The 21,920-nt window shown below is 44.2% G+C and overlaps 1 protein-coding gene across 1 annotated transcript in view; it reads right to left on the bottom strand.

Moving 5' to 3' along the window:
* Positions 1-21,920, bottom strand: part of cd109 (CD109 molecule) — a 247,971-nt gene that overhangs the window by 28,571 nt on the left and 197,480 nt on the right. Inside the window, exons 25-27 of the mRNA XM_073050423.1 lie at positions 10,617-10,845; positions 3,504-3,675; positions 18-211 (exon numbers count right to left, since the gene is read on the bottom strand). Coding sequence (XP_072906524.1) covers positions 18-211; positions 3,504-3,675; positions 10,617-10,845 — 595 coding nt within the window. The remainder of the gene's footprint in view (positions 1-17; positions 212-3,503; positions 3,676-10,616; positions 10,846-21,920) is intronic.

A 21,920-nucleotide genomic window follows, 5' to 3' on the forward strand; every position in this document is an offset into this window, starting at 1 on the left:
AGAGGCGACGTGCGTACCTGGGTGGAGGAGAAGCCTCCCAGATGGTTCCGGCGTTGACTGAGCCACTTCATGACGGGGATACCTTCCGAGAGTCTGCTTTGCCTCAAGTATGACATCAGAGCGTAGGCAGCCACCTCAATGTCGGACGACAGGACATCCTGCATCCACCGTGAAGGTCTGTTCACGGGCGATGACCAATATTTTACACCATCTGAGATTGAGGGAATGGACAAGGTGGGATGTTTAGTCTGAATTGCTTAGAAGGAAGTTCCCAAAGTTCCCAGTCCCAGGAATAAAGTCTGGAGAGTGGCATAGAGAGGACAGCACTGTAGTGTAGCGAGTAGCTTTTTTTTAAAGACCAGAGTTTGATTCCCACCCATTTGTATGGAGTTTGTATGTTCTCCCCATGAGTACACGAGGTCCCTCTGGGTGCTCCAGTTTCCTCCCACACTCCTAAGAATATGGATTAGCGAGCTGTGGGCATGCTATGTTCCAGAAGCTTGCTGACATTTGCGGGGTGCCCCAAAACATGATAATAGAGAGAAAAAGAAAACCGTGCACTACAGTTATCTATATAAGTGTATATCTATATATTAAATAGTTAAATAAAATAAGCAGTGCAAAAATAGGAAATAAAATTAGTGAGGCGGTGTTCATGGGTTCAACGTCGATTCAGAAATCAGATGGCAGATGATTCACATAGCCTCCCCTCTATGTACTCCATATGTAGGGTATTTCTCACTATCAGCAAAATCAAAGACCTCACCCTCCTCAGGCACTCTCTCTTCTCCCTTCTCCCATATTCAACATTCAGGCCACTTAACACTTGAAATAACTCCCAGGCTGTCTGTAAGGAGTTTCTATGGTCTCCTCCAAGTGCTCCAATTTCCTCCCACATTCCAAGGGTTAGGGTTAGTCATACGATTAAGGTTAAAGTCAGTGAGTTGTGGGCCTTGCTGTGTTGGTGCTGGAAGCATGGTGATCCTCAGTAAGCTTCCTCCAGCACAATCCTCACGGATTTGATTTGACGCAAACAACGCATTTCACTGTAGGTTTCAACATCCCTACTCACCACTTTTTATCTGATAACCCAATTACACAAACCACTCACGCATACTACAGAACACTGGGTATTTTGGTTTTGGTTTGTAAAATCCTGTTGTCTGCCTGATGCACCATCAATAACTCTCTCTGAGACGTAAAGGCGAGATATCGGCTTTTATTGACTGGAAGAAGGAACAAGCAGAGGTTGACCACCATACTACATCCTGGAGACAGAGAGGCCAGGCTCAGACCTCAATCGCCTTTATACAGGGGTCTGTGGGAGGAGCCACAGGAGCAGTCAGCAGGGTGCGTGTCCAGACAGGTATATGTAGTTCACCACACTGCCATAATCTAAATGAATGCGAAGATATTTTCCAGAAGCCCTGCTTAGAATAACAAGGATTTTGTCTTATTAAAATAATGAGTTGGTCTTTGTCTGAAGTGAACATTTCTGTTATTTGTCCTGCACTCCTTGTGGTATATTACACGTTAAACTAATGCATTGATTTTCATTTAGAGACGCAGCATGAAACAGGCCCTTTGGCCCACCGAGCCCAGCAACCTGCCTATTTACTTATTGCCCGTTACACCACCTGCTGCTTAGGGCAGCAGTGAAGGTCCTCCGTCTTGAATGCTGCTTCTGTAACAAAATGGTTTTTTTTTGACTGGTCAGAGTTGTTAGCCCTGAGCTGAACCCCCGAATCTGGAGGACTTGGTGACCACACTTATTTCTTCACACAAATTTCTACAGATGTACCGTTGAAAGTATTCTGACTGGCTGTGTCACCATCTGACATGAGGGGCCACTGCACAGAATTGGGAAAAGCTGCAGAGGATTGTCAACTCAGCCAGCTCTCAAATGGGTACTAGTCTTCCCAGCATCGAGGATGTCTTCAAAGGGCGATGACTCAGAAAGGCGGTATCCACCTGAAGGACTCTCACCGACCAGGACATGCTCTCCTCTTGTTCCTACTGTCAGAGCGGAGGTACAGGAGTGTGAAGACGCGCACTCAGTGTTTTAGGAACAGCTTCTTCCCCACCACCATCAGATTTCTGAATGGACATTGATCCCATGAACAGGGTTTTTGCTCCCTTTTTGATTCACTTATTTATCCTTTTTAAATATATTCATTATAATTTATGGTATATTTTATGCATGGAAATGTACTGCTGCCACAAAATGACAAATCGCTCAACATATGATAATAAATCTGATCCAGATTCTGAAACTTTCTACTGTCTAATCCTCTCAACCCAAAATACTGACTGTCTACTTTTGAATCAATAAAGTATGGATACTGGCCCTTCAGTCCGAGCCATTCATACCAAGCATGGTGCCCACCCAGCTAGTCTTTCTCCACAGATGCTGCCTTACCTACTGAATACTTCACTTCTTTGAGTGATTATGCAGAAAGTTTGAAGTTAATAACTCATCTCCTTCTACCTTAGGACACAAACTTATCAATCACCCCTGATGAGTTATTAACTTGCATAATCACTCAAAGAGTTGAACTGCACGTGCATGTAATGAGAGCTGTATAACTCATCTCCTTCTACCTTAGGCCACAAACTTATCAATCACCCCTGCTGTGGACACTTTCTGGAGGTCCAAGATCCGTATGCTCCACAACTGCAGGACTAAGTGTGTAAATGTAGGAGGGGACTATGTTGAAAAATAAATGTGCTAGGTTTTCTAAAATTGACCCCTTTTACCTTAGGCCATGAACTTATCAATCACCCTTGAGGAGTTATTAACTTTCTGCATAATCACTCAAAGAGTTGAACTGCATGTGCATGTAACGAGAGCTGAATAACTCATCTCCTTCTACCTTAGGCCATGAACTATCAATCACTTCCTGGAGGTCCAAGATCCATATGCTCCACAACCACTGGTCTAAGTGTGTAAATGTAGGAGGGGGCTATGTTAAAAAATAAATGTACTAGGTTTTCTAAAACTGACTCCTTCTACCTTAGGCCACAAACATATCACTCACCCCTCGAACAGTGAAATGCATCGCTTGCATCTGGGGGCAGCCCTCAAGGGTCTAAGTGCTTCCAGCATGCCCACATCTCACTAACCCTAACCTGTACATCTTTGGAATGTGGGAGGAAACCAGAGCATCGGAAGGAAATCCACGGAGTCACGGGGAGAACGTGCAGACTTCTTCCAGGAAGTGCACCCTGAACTGGCAGCTCGTACGCTCTAAAGCATCATGCTAGCAGCTACACTATCAGTCAGTCCTTAACATAAGAGATTCTGCAGATGCTAGAAATCCAGAGCAACAAACACAAAGGTGCTGGAGGAACTCAGCAGGTCAGGAGGCATCTATGGAGAGGAATAAGCAGTGATGTTTCAGGCTGAGACCCTTCATCAATCAGTCTTTAGCCATAACCAAAGACTGTTCCAACCTAAAGAAACACAATACTGTTATTTCAGAATAATTGTTCCACCATCTTACCCTGTTGGTCTGCCCTCCGGTTCAGTTCATCGAGTGCTTCTTTTGCAAGCTTACTCTTGGCTAAAGTTAGTGCATATGTTGTGAGGCACAGGGTGTAGTTACTATGGATCCCATCGCGGAACTTGCCTTCAAGATATGAGACAGCACTTGATATCTGAGCTAAAACAGTAACCTGAAAAAAAAATTATTTATAGGCCAGAGTAAATTAAAAAAAAACTTAAACTCAAACTTCATTAACATTTGACAATCCTTTCCACATTTAGCTTCTTTATGCAGAGAAGCAAAGCACAGAATAAATTAAAATTTGATTAGATAAAAACAAAAATGCTCAAAATTCTCAGGGCACATTGGTGGAGGGCGAAGTATGTGTATGTGAAACTCTTAGAATCAGGTTTAGTATCACTGGCATACTGTATACTATTCAATAGGTGTTTTGCAGAGGCAATACATTGCAATACATAACAATATTAAAAACTATAGAACATAGAACATAGAATAGTACAGCACATTACAGGCCCTTCGGCCCACAATGTTGTGCCAACCCTCAAACCCTGCCTCCCATATAACCTCCCCCCACCTTAAATTCCTCCATATACCTGTCTAGTAGTCTCTTAAATTTCACTAGTGTATCTGCCTCCACCACTGACTCAGGCAGTGCATTCCACGCACCAACCACTCTCTGAGTGAAAAACCTTCCTCTAATATCCCCCTTGAACTTCCCTCCCCTTACCTTAAAGCCATGTCCTCTTGTACTGAGCAGTGGTGCCGTGGGGAAGAGGCGCTGGCTGTCCACTCTGTCTATTCCTCTTAATATCTTGTACACCTCTATCATGTCTCCTCTCCAGAGAGTAAAGCCCTAGCTCCCTTAATCTCTGATCATAATCTATACTCTTTAAACCAGGCAGCATCCTGGTAAATCTCCTCTGTACCCTTTCCAATGCTTCCACATCCTTCCTATACTGAGGCAACCAGAACTGGACACAGTACTCCAAGTGTGGCCTAACTAGAGTTTTATAGAGCTGCATTATTACATCGCATCTCTTAAACTCTATCCCTCGACTTATGAAAGCTAACACCGCATAAGCTTTCTTAACTACCCTATCTACCTATGAGGCAACTTTCAGGGATCTGTGGACATGTACCCCCAGATCTCTCTGCTCCTCCACTCTACCAAGTATCCTGCCATTCACTTTCTACTCAGCCTTGGAGTTTGTCCTTCCAAAGTGTACCACCTCACACTTCTCTGGGTTGAACTCCATCTGCCACTTCTCAGCCCACTTCTGCATCCTATCAGTGTCTCTCTGCAATCTTCGACAATCCTCTACACTATCCACAACACCACCAAACCTTGTGTCGTCTGCAAACTTGCCAACCCACACTTCTACCCCCACATCCAGGTCGTTAATAAAAATCACAAAAAGTAGAGGTCCCAGAACAGATCCCTGTGGGACAGCACTAGTCACAACCCTCCAATCTGAATGCACTCCCTCCACCAGGACCCTCTGCCTTCTGCAGACAAGCCAATTCTGAATCCACCTGGCCAAACTTCCCTGGATCCCATGCCTTCTGACTTTCTGAATAAGCCTACCATGTGGAACCTTGTCAAATGCCTTACTAAAATCCATGTAGATCACATCCACTGCACTACCCTCATCTATATGCCTGGTCACCTCCTCAAAGAACTCTATCAGGCTTGTTAGGGACGATCTGCCCTTCACAAAGCCATGCTGACTGTCCCTGATCAGACCATGATTTTCTAAATGCCCATAGATCCTATCTCTAAGAATCTTTTCCAACAGCTTTCCCACCGCAGACATAAGGCTCACTGGTCTGTAATTACCTTGACTATCCCTACTACCTTTTTTGAACAAGGGGACAACATTCGCCTCCCTCCAGTCCTCCGGTACCATTCCTGTGGACAACGAGGACATAAAGATCCTAGCCAGAGGTTCAGCAATCTCTTCCCTTGCCTCGTGGAGCAGCCTGGGGAATATTCCATCAGGCCCCGGGGACTTATCCGTCCTAATGTTTCTTAACAACTCCAACACCTCCTCTCCCTTAATATCAACATGCTCCAGAACATCAACCTCACTCATATTGTCCTCACCGTCATCAAGTTCCCTCTCAGTGGTGAATACCGAAGAGAAGTATTCATTGAGGACCTCGCTCACTTCCACAGCCGCCAGGCACATCTTCCCACTTTTATCTCTAATCGTTCCTACCTTCACTCCTGTCATCCTTTTGTTCTTCACAAAATTGAAGAATGCCCTGGGGTTTTCCTTTACCCTACTCGCCAAGGCCTTCTCATGCCCCCTTCTTGCTCTTCTCAGCCCCTTCTTAAGCTCCTTTCTTGCTACCCGATATTCCTCAATAGACCCATCTGATCCTTGCTTCCTAAACCTCATGTATGCTGCCTTCTTCCACCTGACTAGATTTTCCACTTCACTTGTCACCCATGGTTCCTTCACCCTACCATTCTTTATCTTCCTCACCGGGACAAACTTATCCCTAACATCCTGCAAGAGATCCTTAAACATCAACCACATGTCCATAGTACATTTCCCTGAAAAAACATCATCCCAGTTCACACCCACAAGTTCTAGCCTTATAGCCTCATAATTTGCCCTTCCCCAATTAAAAATTTTCCTGTCCTCTCTGATTCTATCCTTTTCTATGATAATGCTAAAGGTCAGGGAGCGGTGGTCACTGTCCCCCAGATGCTCACCCACTGACAAATCTGTGACCTGATCCGGTTTGTTACTTAATACTAGATCTAGTATGGCATTCACCCTAGTCGGCCTGTCAACATACTGTGACAGGAATCCGTCCTGGACACACTTAACAAACTCTGCCCCATCTAAACCCTTGGAACTAATCAAGTTTCAATCAATATTAGGGAAGTTAAAGTCACCCCTGATAACAACCCTGTTATTTTTGCACCTTTCCAAAATCTGCCTCCCAATCTGCTCCCCGGTATCTCTGCTGCTACCAGGAGGCCTATAGAATACCCCCAGTAGGGTAACTGCTCCCTTCCTGTTCCTGACTTCCACCCATACTGACTCAAAAGAGGATCCTGCTATATTACCCACCCTTTCTGCAGCTGTAATAGTATCCCTGACCAGTAATGCCACCTCTCCTCCCCTTCCCTTTTAAAGCACTGAAATCCAGGAATATTGAGATCCATTCCTGCCCTGGTGCCAGCCAAGTCTCCATAATGGCCACTACATCATAATTCAATGAATGTATCCAAGCTCTCAGTTCATCACCTTTGTTCCTGATGCTTCTTGCATTGAAGTACACACACTTTAGCCCTTCTACCTTACTAGCTTTATTCTGCTGCTCTTTCCTCAAAGCCTCTATATATGTTAGATCTGGCTTTACTCCAAGCACTTCTTTCACTGCTCTATCGCTCCGGGTCCCATCCCCCTTGCAAATTAGTTTAAACCCTCCCGAACCATGCTAGCAAACCTACCAGCAAGGATATTGCTCCCCCTCGAGTTCAGGTGCAACCCATCCAATCTGTACAGGTCCCACCTTCCCCAGAAGAGATCCCAATGGTCCAAAAATCTAAAACCCTGCCCCCTGCACCAATTCCTCAGCCACGCATTCAACTGCCTTCTCCTTCAATTCTTACCATCACTATCACGTAGCACTGGCAGCAATCCTGAGAACGCCACCCTTGAGGTTCTGTTCTTCAGCCTTCTGCCTAGTTCCCGAAACTCACACTTCAGGACCTCATCCCTCTTCCTGCCTATGTCATTGGTCCCAACATGTATCACGACTTCTGGTTGCTTTCCCTCTCGTGCCAGGATGTCATGTACCCGGTCAGAGACATCCCAGACCCTGGCACCCGGGAGGCAACAAACCATGCGGGTTTCCTTCTCACATCCACAAAATCTCCTGTCTGCTCCCCTGACTACAGAGTCTCCAATGACGACAGCTCTCCTCTTCTCCATCCCATCCTTCTGCACCACAGGGTCAGACTCAGAGCCAGAGGCCCTGCCACCGTGGCTCACACCTGGTCAGTCGTCCTCACCAACAGCATCCAGGACGGTAAACTTATTATTCAGGAGAATGGCTACAGGGGTGCTCTGCACTACCTGTCTACTCTCCTTCACTTTCTCCCCTCGAACTGTCACCCAACGACCTGCTTCCGGCAGCCTAGGTGTGACTACCTCCCTGTAGCTCTCATCTATGACTGCCTCATTCTCCCTTATGAGACAAAGGTCATCCAGTTGCTGCTCCAGATTCCTCACTCGGTCTTCCAGATCGCCCAGCTGCAAGCACTTCTGGCAGATGTGACTCTGCGGGACAGGGGAGTTCCCCCAAGACTGCCACATCTCACAGGAGAGGCACATCCCCGTCTCAGCAGGCATTGTAAAGACTAACTGGGAACAAGCTCGTCCTCCGCCTCTTCTCGTCGAAGCCTCTCGAGTCAAAGCCTCAAATCTCCACTCCTTTACTGGCCCGCTCACTCACTGGCCGCTTCGCTTGAGGTAACCTTCTATTTATTTGTTTGAGCTTTTCAAACTGCTTGGTCACCTGATCTCGATTGCCCAATCAGCTGCTTTCTGCTGAGTCTGAGCTATTCAAATCTTGATTGACTTGATTGCACAGTCCAACTGCCAAAACTGCCAGAATCTCTCGAGTCAAAGCCTCAAATCTCCACTCCTTCACTGGCCCACTCACTCACTGGCTGCTTTCCACGTATAAATTGCGTTTGTAGAATAAAAAGGATATATTTAAAAATAAGTTAAATAAGTAGTGCAAAAAGAGAGCAGATAACATGTAGAGTTCATGGCAGAGGGGAGGAAGCTGTTTCTGAAACATTGAATCTGTATCTTCAGGCTTCTTCACCTCATTCTTGATGGTCGCAATGAGAAGAGGGCATGTCCTGTTTGATGGGGGTCCTTAATGATGGATGCTGTCTTTCTGAGGCATCACCCTTTGAAGATGTCCTCGATGCCGGGGAGGCTCATGCCCAGCATGGAGCTGTCTGAGTTTACAACCTTCTGCAGCTTTTTCTAATCCTGCTCAGTGGCCCCTCCATATACGACAGTTCCCAGCTCTCCACATCATCTCTCTTCCCTCACTGATCTCCTTTCCTACCTCATCCTCCCTACTTATGACCATGTCTCCCAGCTGACCGTCTGAGGGGTTCGTCATTGGTCGGCAGGGAATGATGGGCCAAATGGCTGTTTCTCTGCTGTATAACTCTGAGTTCTTGACTCATTGGTTTTGTTTAACCAGCTCAGCTTCCATGTTACAGAACCAGAGCAGTTCAATCATAACTCTCCCCAACTTCAAGGACATCTCCATAAAGTGCTTTCTCAGGTAGAAGGCATCCATCATCAAGGGCCCCCACCATCCAACCTATGCCCCCTCCTCAATACTGATGTCAGGCAGAAAGTACAGCAGCCTGAAGACACACACCTCAAGGTTCAATTTCCCCACTGCCATCAAGTTCTTGAAAGACCTTCTCTACCTCAGACTATATTTCCCTCAACTTGCACTAATGGTACAGCATGACACTGGCACTATGGCCACCGAAGTTGTGTCAAATTTCTACCCTGCTCCTAGATCAATCTAACCCTGCCCCCCTACACTTCTGTCCATTATTCTATCAGCCATGTACCTATCTAAAAGCTTTTTAAATGCTCTGCTCCTAAGCTATCTGCCTGTAACACCACTGCTGGCAGTGTGTTCTGTGTGATTATCACTCTCTGTGTAAAAAATGTCCTTCTGACATTCCCCCTCCACATTCCTCCAATCACCATAAAATTATGCCCCCTTGTATATTAGCCATTTCCACTCTGGGGATAAAGTCTCTGGTTTATGCCTCTAATCATCTTGTACACCTCTATCAGGTCACCTCTCATTCTCCTTCACTCCAGAGAGAAGAGCCCTGTCTCATTCAGCCTTTCCCTGTAAGACATACTGTCTAGTATAGTCAGCATTCTGATAAATCTCCTCTGTACCCTCTCTAAAGCTTTCACGTCCTTCCTATAGACCAGAAATTTACTTTGATCTTTGAGAACTGAACACAATACTCTAAGGGTAGTCTAACCAGAGTTTTAGAGAATTGCATTACCTAGCAGCTCTCGAACTCAGTCCTCCATCTAATGACGGCCAACACAGCAAACACTTTCGTAAGCCATCAACCGGCATAGCATCTTTGAGGGATCTGTGGATCTATGAATGTGGATTATTTTCAGGAGTATTTCCAGCATTCTCGGTTTCATTTCCAATGAACACAGACCCATTCGCAAATTTCTACAGATGTACTGTGAAGAGCATTCTAACTGGCTGCATCACCGTCTGGTGGGGGGGCGGGGAACGCAGGTGGAGTTACTTCACAGAATCAAAATAAGCTGCAGAGAGTTGTAAAATTAATCAGCTCCATCATGATCACCAGCATCCGTAGTATCCAAAACATCTTGTAGGAGTGATGCCTCAAAAAGGTGACATCCATCATTAAGGACCCCCCTTACTTAGGTCATGCCTTGTTCTCACTGCTACCACCAGGGAGGAGGTACAGGAGCCTGAAGGCACACACTTAATGCTTGAAAAACAGCTTCTTTCCCTCTGCCATCTGATTCCTAAATGGACATTGAAATCTCACTATTTTTTTTTCTATTTTTGCACTACTTACTTAATTAGCTATTATATACGAGGGGTGATTGATAAGTTCATGGCCTAAGTTAGAAGGAGATGAGTTATACAGCTCTCGTTACATGCACATGCAGTTCAACTCTTTGAGTGATTATGCAGAAAGTTTGAAGTTAATAACTCATCTCCTTCTACCTTAGGCCATGAATGTGTGTGTGTGTGTGTGTGTGTGTGTGTGTGTGTGTGTGTGTGTGTGTGTGTGTGTGTGTGTGTGTGTGTGTGTGTGTGTGTGTGTGTGTGTGTGTGTGTGTGTGTGTGTGTGTGTGTGTGTGTGTGTGTGTGTGTGTGTGTGTGTGTGTAAGTAATTCACAGATTTCTTTTCTCTATTATTATGTATTGCAATGTAATGCTGCCACAAAGATAACACATATCATGACATATACTGGTAATATTAACCCTAATTCTGATTTGGATTCTGTTTGTAAAAAGAAATGATTCAGGAACCTTGATTTCTGGATCCTCCAAGAGGGCTGTAAGAACGTAGGCTGTGAGAGTGATGGGTCCATTCTGTCCGCCTTGTAGCTCTGTATGAATCACTCTCCCCGGTTCCATGAATTCCCCACTTTTATTCTGATACTTTATTATCCAGGATGTAACCCTGTCCACCACATTTGAGTCGATGTAGATAAACTCCCGTGCCTGTAAGAAGCACCTCAGTACAAAGGCCGACAACCTTAGAAGATAAAAGCAGATGTGTTAGTATTATCCATTCTTCAAATTAGAGCTCGGGATGGTGAGAGGCAGGGGCTGCAGTCTACTCTTGGTTGCGTGGTCAAGCCTGTGATACCCAAGAGCAGAATTAGATCATTTGGCCTATTGAGTCTGCCCATGTCTGATTTATTACCCCTCTCAGCCCCATTCTTCAGCCTACCCCCGTAACCTCCTTACAAATCAAGAACTTCTTAACTACTGCTTTAAGTGTACTCAAATAATTGGTCTCCAGAGCCATTTATGGCAATGAATTGCACAGGTTTGAGTTCGTCCAGCATGTTGTGTGTGTTGCTCTGGATTTCCAGCATCTGCAGATTTACGACTTGCTGCTCACTGTGAAGTCTCCTTGAGGGATGCCTACCCTGAAGAAGTTTAAATCTTCTCTTTGATGGAAGTTCAGTGAAACCCTCTCTCATTGCTGCCCCTCTGTGATCCCTGCTGCCCTCCAACCCTTTGACCATGTACTTCCCCATATCACCTTCCAGCTAGCCTCCTTTCCCTACCCCCTCCTTTTTATTCTGGCACCTCCCCCCTTCCTTCTCTCTTTTCTTAGCCAGAAAAGTTGACTGTTGATTTTTTCCACAGATGCTGTCTGACCTGTGAGCTTCTCCAGTGTTTTGTGTGTGTTGCTCTGGATTTTCAGCATCTACAGACTTCCTCATGTTTGAAATTCCTTCTCATTTCTGTTCCATGGTTCCCACCCTGGAGTTCACACACCCCTTGCTTAATGATATTGGGCTATGGCATAAAAAAGGTTGAGAATTGAGGCTGTGCTCTCTAGTCATAGACTCCCCAACTCTTGGAAGCATCCTCTCCACATCTAATCATTTTAGCCTATCAATATTTGATAGTTGTCAACACAATCCCCATTAACACTCTTCTTATGTTAATCTTGTTATTCTGGCCTGGCTATTCCTGAGTCTCTACCCAGAACTTGAATGACTGACAGTAGTGAAAACCGGGCTACTGACACAATGAAGGAAGCCCTGAACACCACCAGAGATGAAGTATCTTTATTGCTGCTCTAAACACTAGTGGCATAATGGGCAGGAGGTAGGTAAGATCACAGGACCACAAGACACAGGAGTAGAATTAGGCCATTCAGCCCATTGAGTTGTTTTAGTATCCCTCTCAACCCCATTCTCCTGCCTTCTCCCCATAAACTTTGAAACCCTTACTAATCAAGAAACTATCAACATCCACTCTATATACAGTATGCCCAATGGCTTGATCGCCGTAGCCATTTCCATTCTATTGTTTCTTCATCCCTTTCTACTAAGATTTCTCTTCATCTCTGTTCTAAAGGGACATCCTATTATGAAGAGCAAGCTAGGACTTTTCTCTTTGGCATGAAGGAGGATAGGAGGTGACTTGATAGAGATGTAGAAGATGATAAGAGGCATAGATCAAGTGGACAGCCAGAGCAGAAATGGCAAATTATGCGGGGGCATAATTATAAGGTGATTAGAGGAAAACATAGGGCGGGATGTCAGAGGTAGGTCTTTTTATGAAGAGAATGGTTGGTGTGTGTACTGCTGGGGTGGTGGTAGAGGCAGATACATTAAGGACATTTAAGAGATGCTTAGATAGGCACATGGATGAAAGAAAAATGGAGGGTTATGTGGGAAGGGTTAGATTGATCTTGGAATTAGGTTATAAGGTTGGCATAACATCGTGACTCGAAAAGCCTGAACTATGCTGTGATGTTTTATGCTCTCTGTTCTCTGTTCTATGTTCTATGCTCTATGTTCTGGACACTATTGAATCCAGCGAAACCTCATTTCACAAGCAGAGTGCACCACACAGTCTTTATCATTGCCTTTGGACATTGCCTCAAGATTCAGGGGAGAAGTTTTAGAACGGAGATGAGGAGAAACTGTTTTTCCCAGAGAGTGGTGAATCAGTGGAATTCTATGCCCAGGGAAGCAGTTGAGGCTTCCTCACTAAATATACTTAAGAAACTGTTTCTTAAATATATCATAAAACATAAGAGCCGAATTAGGTCATTTTGGCCCATTGGGTCTGCTCTGCCATTTTAATATGGCTGATCTATTTCCCTCTCAACTCCCATCTTCTGTCTTCCCCCTCATATCCCTTCATACCCTGACTAATCAAGAATCTGTCAACCTCTGTCTTAAATATATCCAATGACTTGGCCTCCACAGCCTCCTGTGGTGAAGAATTTCACAGATTCACCGCTCTTTGACAAAAGAAATTTCTCCTCATCACCAGTCTAAAAGGGTGCCCCTCAATTCTGAAGCTGTGTCCTCTGGGCTTAGACTTCCACACCATAGGAACCATCCTCTCCACATGCACTCCATTGAGCCCTTTCAAAACCTGATAGGTTTCAGAGGTCACCCCTCATTGTTCTGAAGATCAGTGAGTACAGGCCCAGAACCATCAAATGCTCTTCATACAACAAACTTCTCAGTTCCGGAATTATGACCCTCCTTTGAACCCTGTCCAATATCAGCACATCCTTTCTAAGATAAGGGGCCCAACACTGCTCAAAATACTCCAAGTGAAGCCTCACCAGTGCTTTATTAAGCCTCAACATTAAGTCTTTGTTTTTGTGTTTTAGTTCTCTTGAAATGAATACCAACTTTGTTGAGGTCCTGTTGAGGTTTGCGTGCTTCAAGGACTCCATCAGGTGATGCCAACTCAGGGCCAACCATGCTGGAATGGCTGTGGGCGAGATGCCAGATGAAGACTGAGTCAACCCTGGCTTCCGAGTAGACAGACTCGTGCCTGTTCCTCCCAGGCCACACTTCTTCATTTGAAGCATTAGAAGTGTAAAGAGAAAAACACTTGCCATATGAAACAACATCAACCACAGACTCAACCTGCAAATTAACCTTCAGGGAATCCTGAACCAGGTCTCTCAAGCCTCTTTGCACCTCAAGTTTTTTCCATTTTCTCTCCATTTTGAAAATAGTTGACCCTTTCATTCCTTCTATCAAAGTGCATTCTGTATTCCATCTGACAGATTCTCCTAATCTATCTAAGTCCTTCTGTAGCCTCACTACTTCCTCAAAACTACCTGACCCTCCACTTAGCTTCGTATTATCTGCAAACTTTGCAAACAAGTCATCAATTACATGGGATCCAAGGGAAGCTTGCTTTGTGGATCCAGAACTGGCTTGCCAACAGAAGGCGAAGAGTAGTTGTAAACGGGTCATATTCTACATGGAGGTCGGTGACGAGTGATGTGCCTCAGGGATCTGTTCTGGGACCCTTTTTCTTTGTGATTTTTATAAATGACCTGGATGAGGAAGTGGAGGGATGGGTCAGTAAATTTGCTGATGACACAAAGGTTGGGGGTGTTGTGGATAGCGTGGAGGGCTGTCCGAGGTTACGGCAGGACATCGATAGGATGCAAAACTGGGCTGAGAAGTGGCAGATGGAGTTCAACCCAGATAAGTTGAGGTGGTTCATTTTGGCAGGTCAAATATGATGGTAGAATATAATATTAATGATATGACTTTTGGCAGTGTGGAGGATCAGAGGGACCTGGAGGGGTCTGAGTCCATAGGACACTCAAAGCTGCTGTGCAGGTTGACTCTGTGGTTAAGAAGGCATATGGTGCATTCACCTTCATGAACAATGAGATTGAGTTTAAGAGCCGAGAGGTAATGTTACAGCTATAAAGGACCCTGGTCAGACCCCACTTGGAGTACCGTGCTTAGTTCTGGTCACTTCATTACAGCAAGGAAGTGGAAACTATAGAAAGGGTGCAGAGGAGATTTACAAGGATTTTGCCTGGATTGGGGAGCATGCCTTATGAGGATAGATTGAGTGAACTCGGCCTTTTCTCCTTGGGGTGACGGAGGATGAGAGGTGACCTGATAGAGGTGTATAAGATGATGAGAGGCATTGATCGTGTGGATAGTCAGAGGATTTTTCCCAGGGCTGAAATGGCTAAATTGAGAGGGCACAGTTTTAAGGTGCTTGGAAGTAGGTACAGAGAAGATGTCAAGGGTAAGTTTTTTTTTGCGCAGAGAATGGTGAGTACGTGGAATGGGCTGCTGGCGGCAACGGTGGAAACGGATACGATAGGGTCTTTTAAGAGGCTCCTGGGTAGGTACATGAAGCTTAGAAAAATAGAGGGCTATGAGTAACCCTAGGTAATTTCTAAAGTAAATACATGTTCAACATTGTGGGCTGAAGAGTTTGTATTGTGCAGTAGATTTTCTATGTTTTTAATTCTGTCATCTCAGTCATTGATGTATAACATTGGTCACCTGTCACATACTAGCTTGCACTCCTCCTGCTTTGCCTGTTCTGGCTTTTTCCCCTTCCTTTCCAGTCCTAATAAAGGGTCTCAGCCCAAAATTTATTGCCCTCCTTAGAGACTGCTTGATCTGCTGAGTTTCTCAAACATTTTGTATATGTTGTTCTGGATCTCCAGCATTTGCAGAATCGCTTGTGTTTTTCTATCCTACTCTTACTCTGGCTCAGTGAATTTTGAAACTGCCATCATTTGACTTTTTTCCTCTGCTATTACTGAGTTCCTAAACCGTCCTCTTTGGGTAGCAGGGTGGAGATACATCTCTACCAAGGAAGGTATAAGGCACTCCTTCCCTCTGCTAGCCTGCAAGTCACCTTGGGAAGGTAACTCACCTGATTAGCCCCCTCCCTGAATCAGGGTCACGTGAAACCATGGGAATAGGTGGTGGATGCTTGCATGAGCAACTGGTTCATATCACAAGTTCTGGTTAAACGACCACTGTTGCCGGACAGACAATCTGATAATGGCTGTGGACACCTGTCTTGTAAGGACATCCCCAGAAGAATGCAATGGCAAAGTACTTCTGTAGAAAAATTTACCAGGAACAATCATGGTCAGAAGACTATGATCGCCCATGTCATATTATGTCCATGTATGTAATTAGTTTTGCTACAACAAGTGTATGGGACATTGGAAAAAAAGTTGAATTTCCCCAAGGGGATGAATAAAGTATCTATCTATCTATCTATCATATGACATGGCACATGATAATGATGATGAAATTCCCTTTACCCCAAATAACAGACCTCTTCTTTCAGCTGCAGAATTCCCAATCCATCAGAATCCTTTACTGGAATCCTACCTTCTCTAGATTTATTCAGGAAAAGAGGGTCACCTGAGATTTTTAAATTCAGGATTGTCTTTCAAGGGTCACAGTGCATCAGAACCAGGGAGGAAATGTGGTGGTTTGAGTTTCTATTGGGCCTCATTTGAGTTGTATGGGAGGGCAAACACCTAGAGAGTAATAAAGTGGAGTGGCCACCAAAATTAGACCTGAAGCTATGTGAGGACTTTTCTCTTTGGAGCACAGGAAATTGGGAGATGACTTAATAGAGGTGTACAAGATGATAAGCAGCATTGATAGAATGGACATCGAGAGACTTTTTCCCAGGGTGGAATTGGCTGATATAAGGTAACCTAATTTTAAGGTGATTGTAGGAAAGCATTGTGGGATGTGAGAGGTAGGTTTTTCACACAGAGAGTGGTGGGTATGTGAAATGTCTGCCAGAGGCTGATACATTGTTCTATGTTATTTGTTCTATGTTCCACGTCCTACGTTCCAAACAATGAGCAGGCTTGTGAAAATGTGCTGTCGGCCCCTGCTGCGGTTTTTAATGTTCCTGTATTTCACAATTGTTTTCTGTGGTTTGGAACACACTGCCTGAAGAACCAGCTGATGCAGAGTCAACAAGATTCTTCAAAAGGAATCAGATAACTGCTCAAAAGGAAAAACATGTTCAAAGTTATGAAAGGAGCAGCAACAAGACAGACTACTTGATCATCTAGTCATGCTGAGTCTTTATCAGGCATTGGGTCTGACTGCACTTGGGTTCCTTATCTAAGCAAAGATGTGCTGACTTTGGAGAGGGTCCCGAGGAAGTTCACAAGAATGATTCAGGAATGAAAAGGGTTAATATATGAGGTCTGTTTAATGGCTCTGGGCCTTTACTCACTGGAGTTTAAAAGAATAAGTGGGGAGCTCATTGAAACCAATTGATTATTGAAAGGGCTGGATGAGTGGACGTGAAGAAAATGTTTCTTTTCTTGGAGGAGACTAGGACCAGAGGGCACAGCCTCCGAATAGAGGGACATCCATTTAGAACAGAGATGAGGAGGAATTTTTTCAGCCTGAGGGTAGAGTACCTGTGGAATTCATTGCAACAGAGGGTTGAGGAACCTATGTTATTGAGTATACTTAAACTGAAGGTTGATATATTCTTTAATAGTTACAATGTGAATGCAGGAGAATGGGGTTGAGAGGAATAATAAATTAGCCATGATGGAATGGCGGAGCAGACCCGATGGGCCAAATCGCCTAATTCTGCTTCTATGCCTTAAGGTCTTAAATCACAATGTGTGGGTGAAAGTTCATAATTAAGGGTGGAAGGTGAAAATTTAAGGGGATTGTGAGGGGGAACTTCTTCACTCACAGGGTTGTACGGCTGCAGGATGAGTCATCGGTGGAAGTTGGAGATACAGGTTTGATCTCAACATTTAAGAAAAAATTGTAAAAGTACGTGGATGAGAGAGGAATGGAGGTGTGGGTGCAGGTAGATGGGATGCAACAGCAAACTGGCACAGAATAGATGGGCTGAAGTGCCTGATTCTTTGCTGTTGCACCCTGTGACCCTAAGAGTTGAAACATCCTGTGGGGATCTGGGAAACAATTTTACCCAGGGATGGTGGGAATGTGGAGCAGGGTCCAGGATAATGTGAGCTGCAGTCATTGAAATGAAACTGGAAATATGGGAAACAACCAGGCCTTATTTACTGCCCACCAGCATTCACTATTTACACCAGATACATCATAGCCTTGACTTCAGACCAGCACCATTCCAACTTCACCTGCTGACTGGACCCATTTGAGTCTTGCGTCTTGCTGCGTATCTGTAAGGCTAACTTCCTGATTAGTTAGGGCGTTGAAGGTTACAGGGCAGCAGGAGAATGGGGTTAAAATTAGCAATGAGAAGATGACAAGTAGGACAGATAAAGGGAATGCAGTGCATGTTGTATATTTGGACTTTCAGAAGGCCTTTGACAAGATGCCACACATGAGGCTGATTACCAATTAAGAGCCCAAGGTATTACAGTAAAGTTATTAACATAGAGCATTGGCTGATGGGTAGGAGGCAGCAAGTGGGAATAAAAGGATCCTTGTCTGGTTGGCTGCCAGTGACTAGTGGTATTCCGCAGGGGTCGGTGTTGGGAACACTTTTTATGCTGTATATCAATGATTTAGTTGATGAAATAGACGGCTTTGTTGCCAAAGTTTGCAAATGATACAACAGTTGGTGGAGGGGCAGGTTGTGTTGAGGAAACAGGTAGGCTGCAGAAGGACTTAGACAGATTAGGAAAATGAGCAATAAAGTGGCAAATGAAATACAATGTTGGAAAATGCATGGTCATGCACTTTGGTAGTAGAAATAAGTGTTCTGACTATTTTATAACCAGGGAGAAAATCCAAAAATCTGAGATGCAAAGGGACTTGGGAGTCCTTATGCAGAATACCCTAAAAGTTAACTTGCAGGTTGAGTCAGTGGTGAGGAAGGCAAATACAATGTTAGCATTCATTTCAAGAGGTCTAAAATACAAGAGCAGGGATGTGATACTGAGGTTTATAAAGCACTGGTAAGGCCTCACCTTGAGTATTGTGAACAGTTTTGGGCTCCTCATCTAAGAAAAGATGTGCTGGCACTGGAGAGGGTCCAGAGGCAGTTTACAAGGATGATTCTGGAAATGAAAGGGTTATCATACAAGGAACATTTGATGGCTTTGGGTCTGTATTCGCTAGAATTTAGAAGGATGAGTGGGGATCTCATTGAAATATTTTAAATGCTGAAATGCCTGGACAGAGTAGATGTGAAAAGGATGTTTCCCGTGGTGGGGAAGTCTAGGACAAAAGGACACAGCCTCAGGATAGAGAGGCGTCCTTTTAAAACAGAAATGCAAAGAAATTTCTTTAGGCAGAGGGTAGAGAATTTGTGGAATTTGTTACCACGGGCAGCTGTGGAGGCCAGGGTCATTGGGTGTATTTAAGGCAGAGATTGGTAGGTTCTTGATTACACATGGCATCAAAGGTTAAGAGGAGAAGGACAAGGAGTGAGGTTGAGGAGGGGAGAAAGGAATCATCCATGACTAAGTGGCGAAGCAGACTCGATGGGCCATCTAGCCCAATTCTATGTCTTATGGTCTTTCGGCCTTATGATGAAATGGCAGAACAGACTCGATGGTCTAGGCCTTGATGGCCCTATGTCTTATGGTCTAACAAACGATAAGCCCTCTTAAACACTTGAAAATTGTTCTTATTTGAAATTTCTAGCATTAGCATTTCTATATCCCAAAATTTGATTGATAAATCAGCACTTGCTGTTAAAAGATAAACACCTGGATTGTAGGGGGAAAGAATGTATTCGCATATGCTGTAGGGAATCTTGCATCAAAGTAGTTAGTGTCAGTGTTAGAAAATAGAACAGTCCAGTTCAGGTCAGGCCCTTGTTGTGCCAAACCAGTTAAATTAGTAATCAAATGGCTAACTAAGCTAATCTGTTCAGCCTACACAATGTCCACATCCATCCCATTTTCTTCACATTCCATGTGCCTATCTGGACGTATCTTAAATGTCCCTAATGTATTTTCCTCTACCATCACCTTAGATTACTGCAAATTGATGGCTGACAGCCAGCTTGCATTGCTCAGGGACCTAAGGAAGAAGTGGTTGGCTCATTCTCTACTTTCTGGCATAGGGATTTAACTCCTGCATTTGAGGATGTGGTTAGGTCACGTAAATATTTGGCTCAGGCTTGGCTTAGTCAATATGAAGCATCAAGTGTAATATAAATTGCGGAAACAACTAATTCAAACATATATTCTTTTATTGCCACTGCCCTGGCTTCCCTTCCATGACCCATCATGTGAAATCAGATATAAGAGGCACTTAAACAATTGAATGAGCAACACACACAAAATGATGGAGGGAACTCAGCTTGCCGAGCAGCATCTGTGGAGAGGAATAAGTAGTCGGGTGCTTTGGGCCGAGAACCTTCATCGGGACAGGAAAGGAAGAGGAAAGAAGCCAGAATAAAAAGATGGGTGGGGAGGGGAATGAGTAAGCTGGCAGGTAATAGGTGAGACCAGGTGGGGTGGAAGATTGGTGGATGGGGAAGGAAGGGAAGAATTAAAATGCTCAGAGATGATAGTGGAGGAAGTTTAGGTCTGAAGAAGAAAGAATCTAATAGGAGAGGGCAGTAGACCATGGGTGAAAGGGAAGGAGGAGGGGAACCAGAGACAGGTGAGCCCAGCTTCTTACTTCAACATCCACGCTCTTCCACCCACCTTGTCAGCTCCCCTGAATCTTTTTTGTCCTGTCCTATCCTGTCACACAGAACCTTAGCAAAGACTTGCTGAAGTCCATATAAACAACATCCATCACCTAACCTTCATCAGTCCCCTTAGTTACCTCATTGTCCTTCTGTCCAGGGTTTGTCTCTCTTCCTTCAGTCTTCTCTTCCTCTCCATCACCATCCTCCTCTTTTCATTTAGCCCTTTAAGATTTTCTCTCTTTCCCTTTCTCTGTGATCCCGATTATCTTCCCCACTCATTGTACCTCCCTTAACTTCTGTTTCTTTATTCAGTCATGCTCTTCCTCACTCATGTAATGTTCCTCACTCTCTTCTCTCCTTTTCAATTCCCCATTCTCGTTCCCTTCTTACCTTTTCTCTTCTCCTCACCTGCCCATCACCTCCCTCTGGTGCCCCTCCTCTTTCCCCTTCCCCCAAGGTCTACCCTGCCTTTAATTCCCTTTTCTCCACTGATGCTGCACGGTCTGCTGAGTTTGCCCAGCGGATTAAGGGTCGTTCCAGATACTGGCACCTGCAGCCTCAGTGACTTCAGTCAACTTACTGGAACTATCAAGTAAGCAAACATGTCAGAAACCCTAACAGATCCAGAAAAGAAAAATAAATTTGACTTTGCATAATGTAATCTTTAAAGGACTCTCCTTGTAGATCAACAATATTGCTTGTGAAAGTAGAAATCTGCAAAGTTGAAAGAGCTCTCTTTCGAAAGGGCTTGTGATGGCTTGAAAATTCTATAACGTGCACTGTGGTATTGTAGCCATGAGATATGAAATAACACACAGAAAATGCTGGAGAAACTCAATAGGTCAGGCCACATCTACGGACAGAAATAAGGGAAATATTTCCGCTTGATTAAATATTTCCCTTCTCATGTTAAACCTAAGCCCTGTGGCTCTCCACTACTCTCTACACTCTCTAGTGATTTGTAGAGAGAATATTGATTGGCTATATCACAGCCTGGTATGGAAACACAAAGCTTTTGAATACTACAAAAGTACGGGATACGGCCCACGTCATCATGGACAAAGTCCTCCCTACCAATGAGCATATCTACACGGAGCGTTGTCGCAGTAAAGCAGCGTCCATCATCAGAGACACCCCACCACCCAGACCACACTCTCTTTTCACTGCTGCCATCAGAAGAAAGGTACAGAAGTCTCAGGACTCACACCACCAGGTTCAAAACAGCTACTATGCCTCAACCATCAGGCTGTTGAACCAGAGGGAATAACTTTAATCAACTTCACTTGCCAAATCATTGAAACGTTCCCACAACCTATGGACTCTTCATCTCATGTTCTCAATATTTATTGCTAATGTAATTACTGTTATTATAATTGTTTCTTTTTTTCTTTCTTTATGTATACGCAGTTTATTGTCTTTTGCACACTGTTTGGTGTGGTCTTTCATTGATTCTGTTATTGTTACTGAATTTATTGAATATTCCCACAAGAAAATGGATCTCAGGATTGTATATGGTGACAATACATGTACTTTGATAATAAATTTACATTAAACTTTCTAGTTCTGACACCCTAACTTTGAGTAAAAAGACTGTGTCCATTCACCCTATCTATAGCTCTTATGAATTTATACATCTCAAAAAGATTCCACTGAATTTGAGTGAGACAAGAACTAGAAGGCATGGGTTTAGGGTGAAAGGTGAAATGTTCA

This window comes from Hemitrygon akajei, chromosome 7 (genome assembly GCF_048418815.1).
Source record: "Hemitrygon akajei chromosome 7, sHemAka1.3, whole genome shotgun sequence".
Lineage (NCBI taxonomy): Eukaryota > Metazoa > Chordata > Chondrichthyes > Myliobatiformes > Dasyatidae > Hemitrygon > Hemitrygon akajei.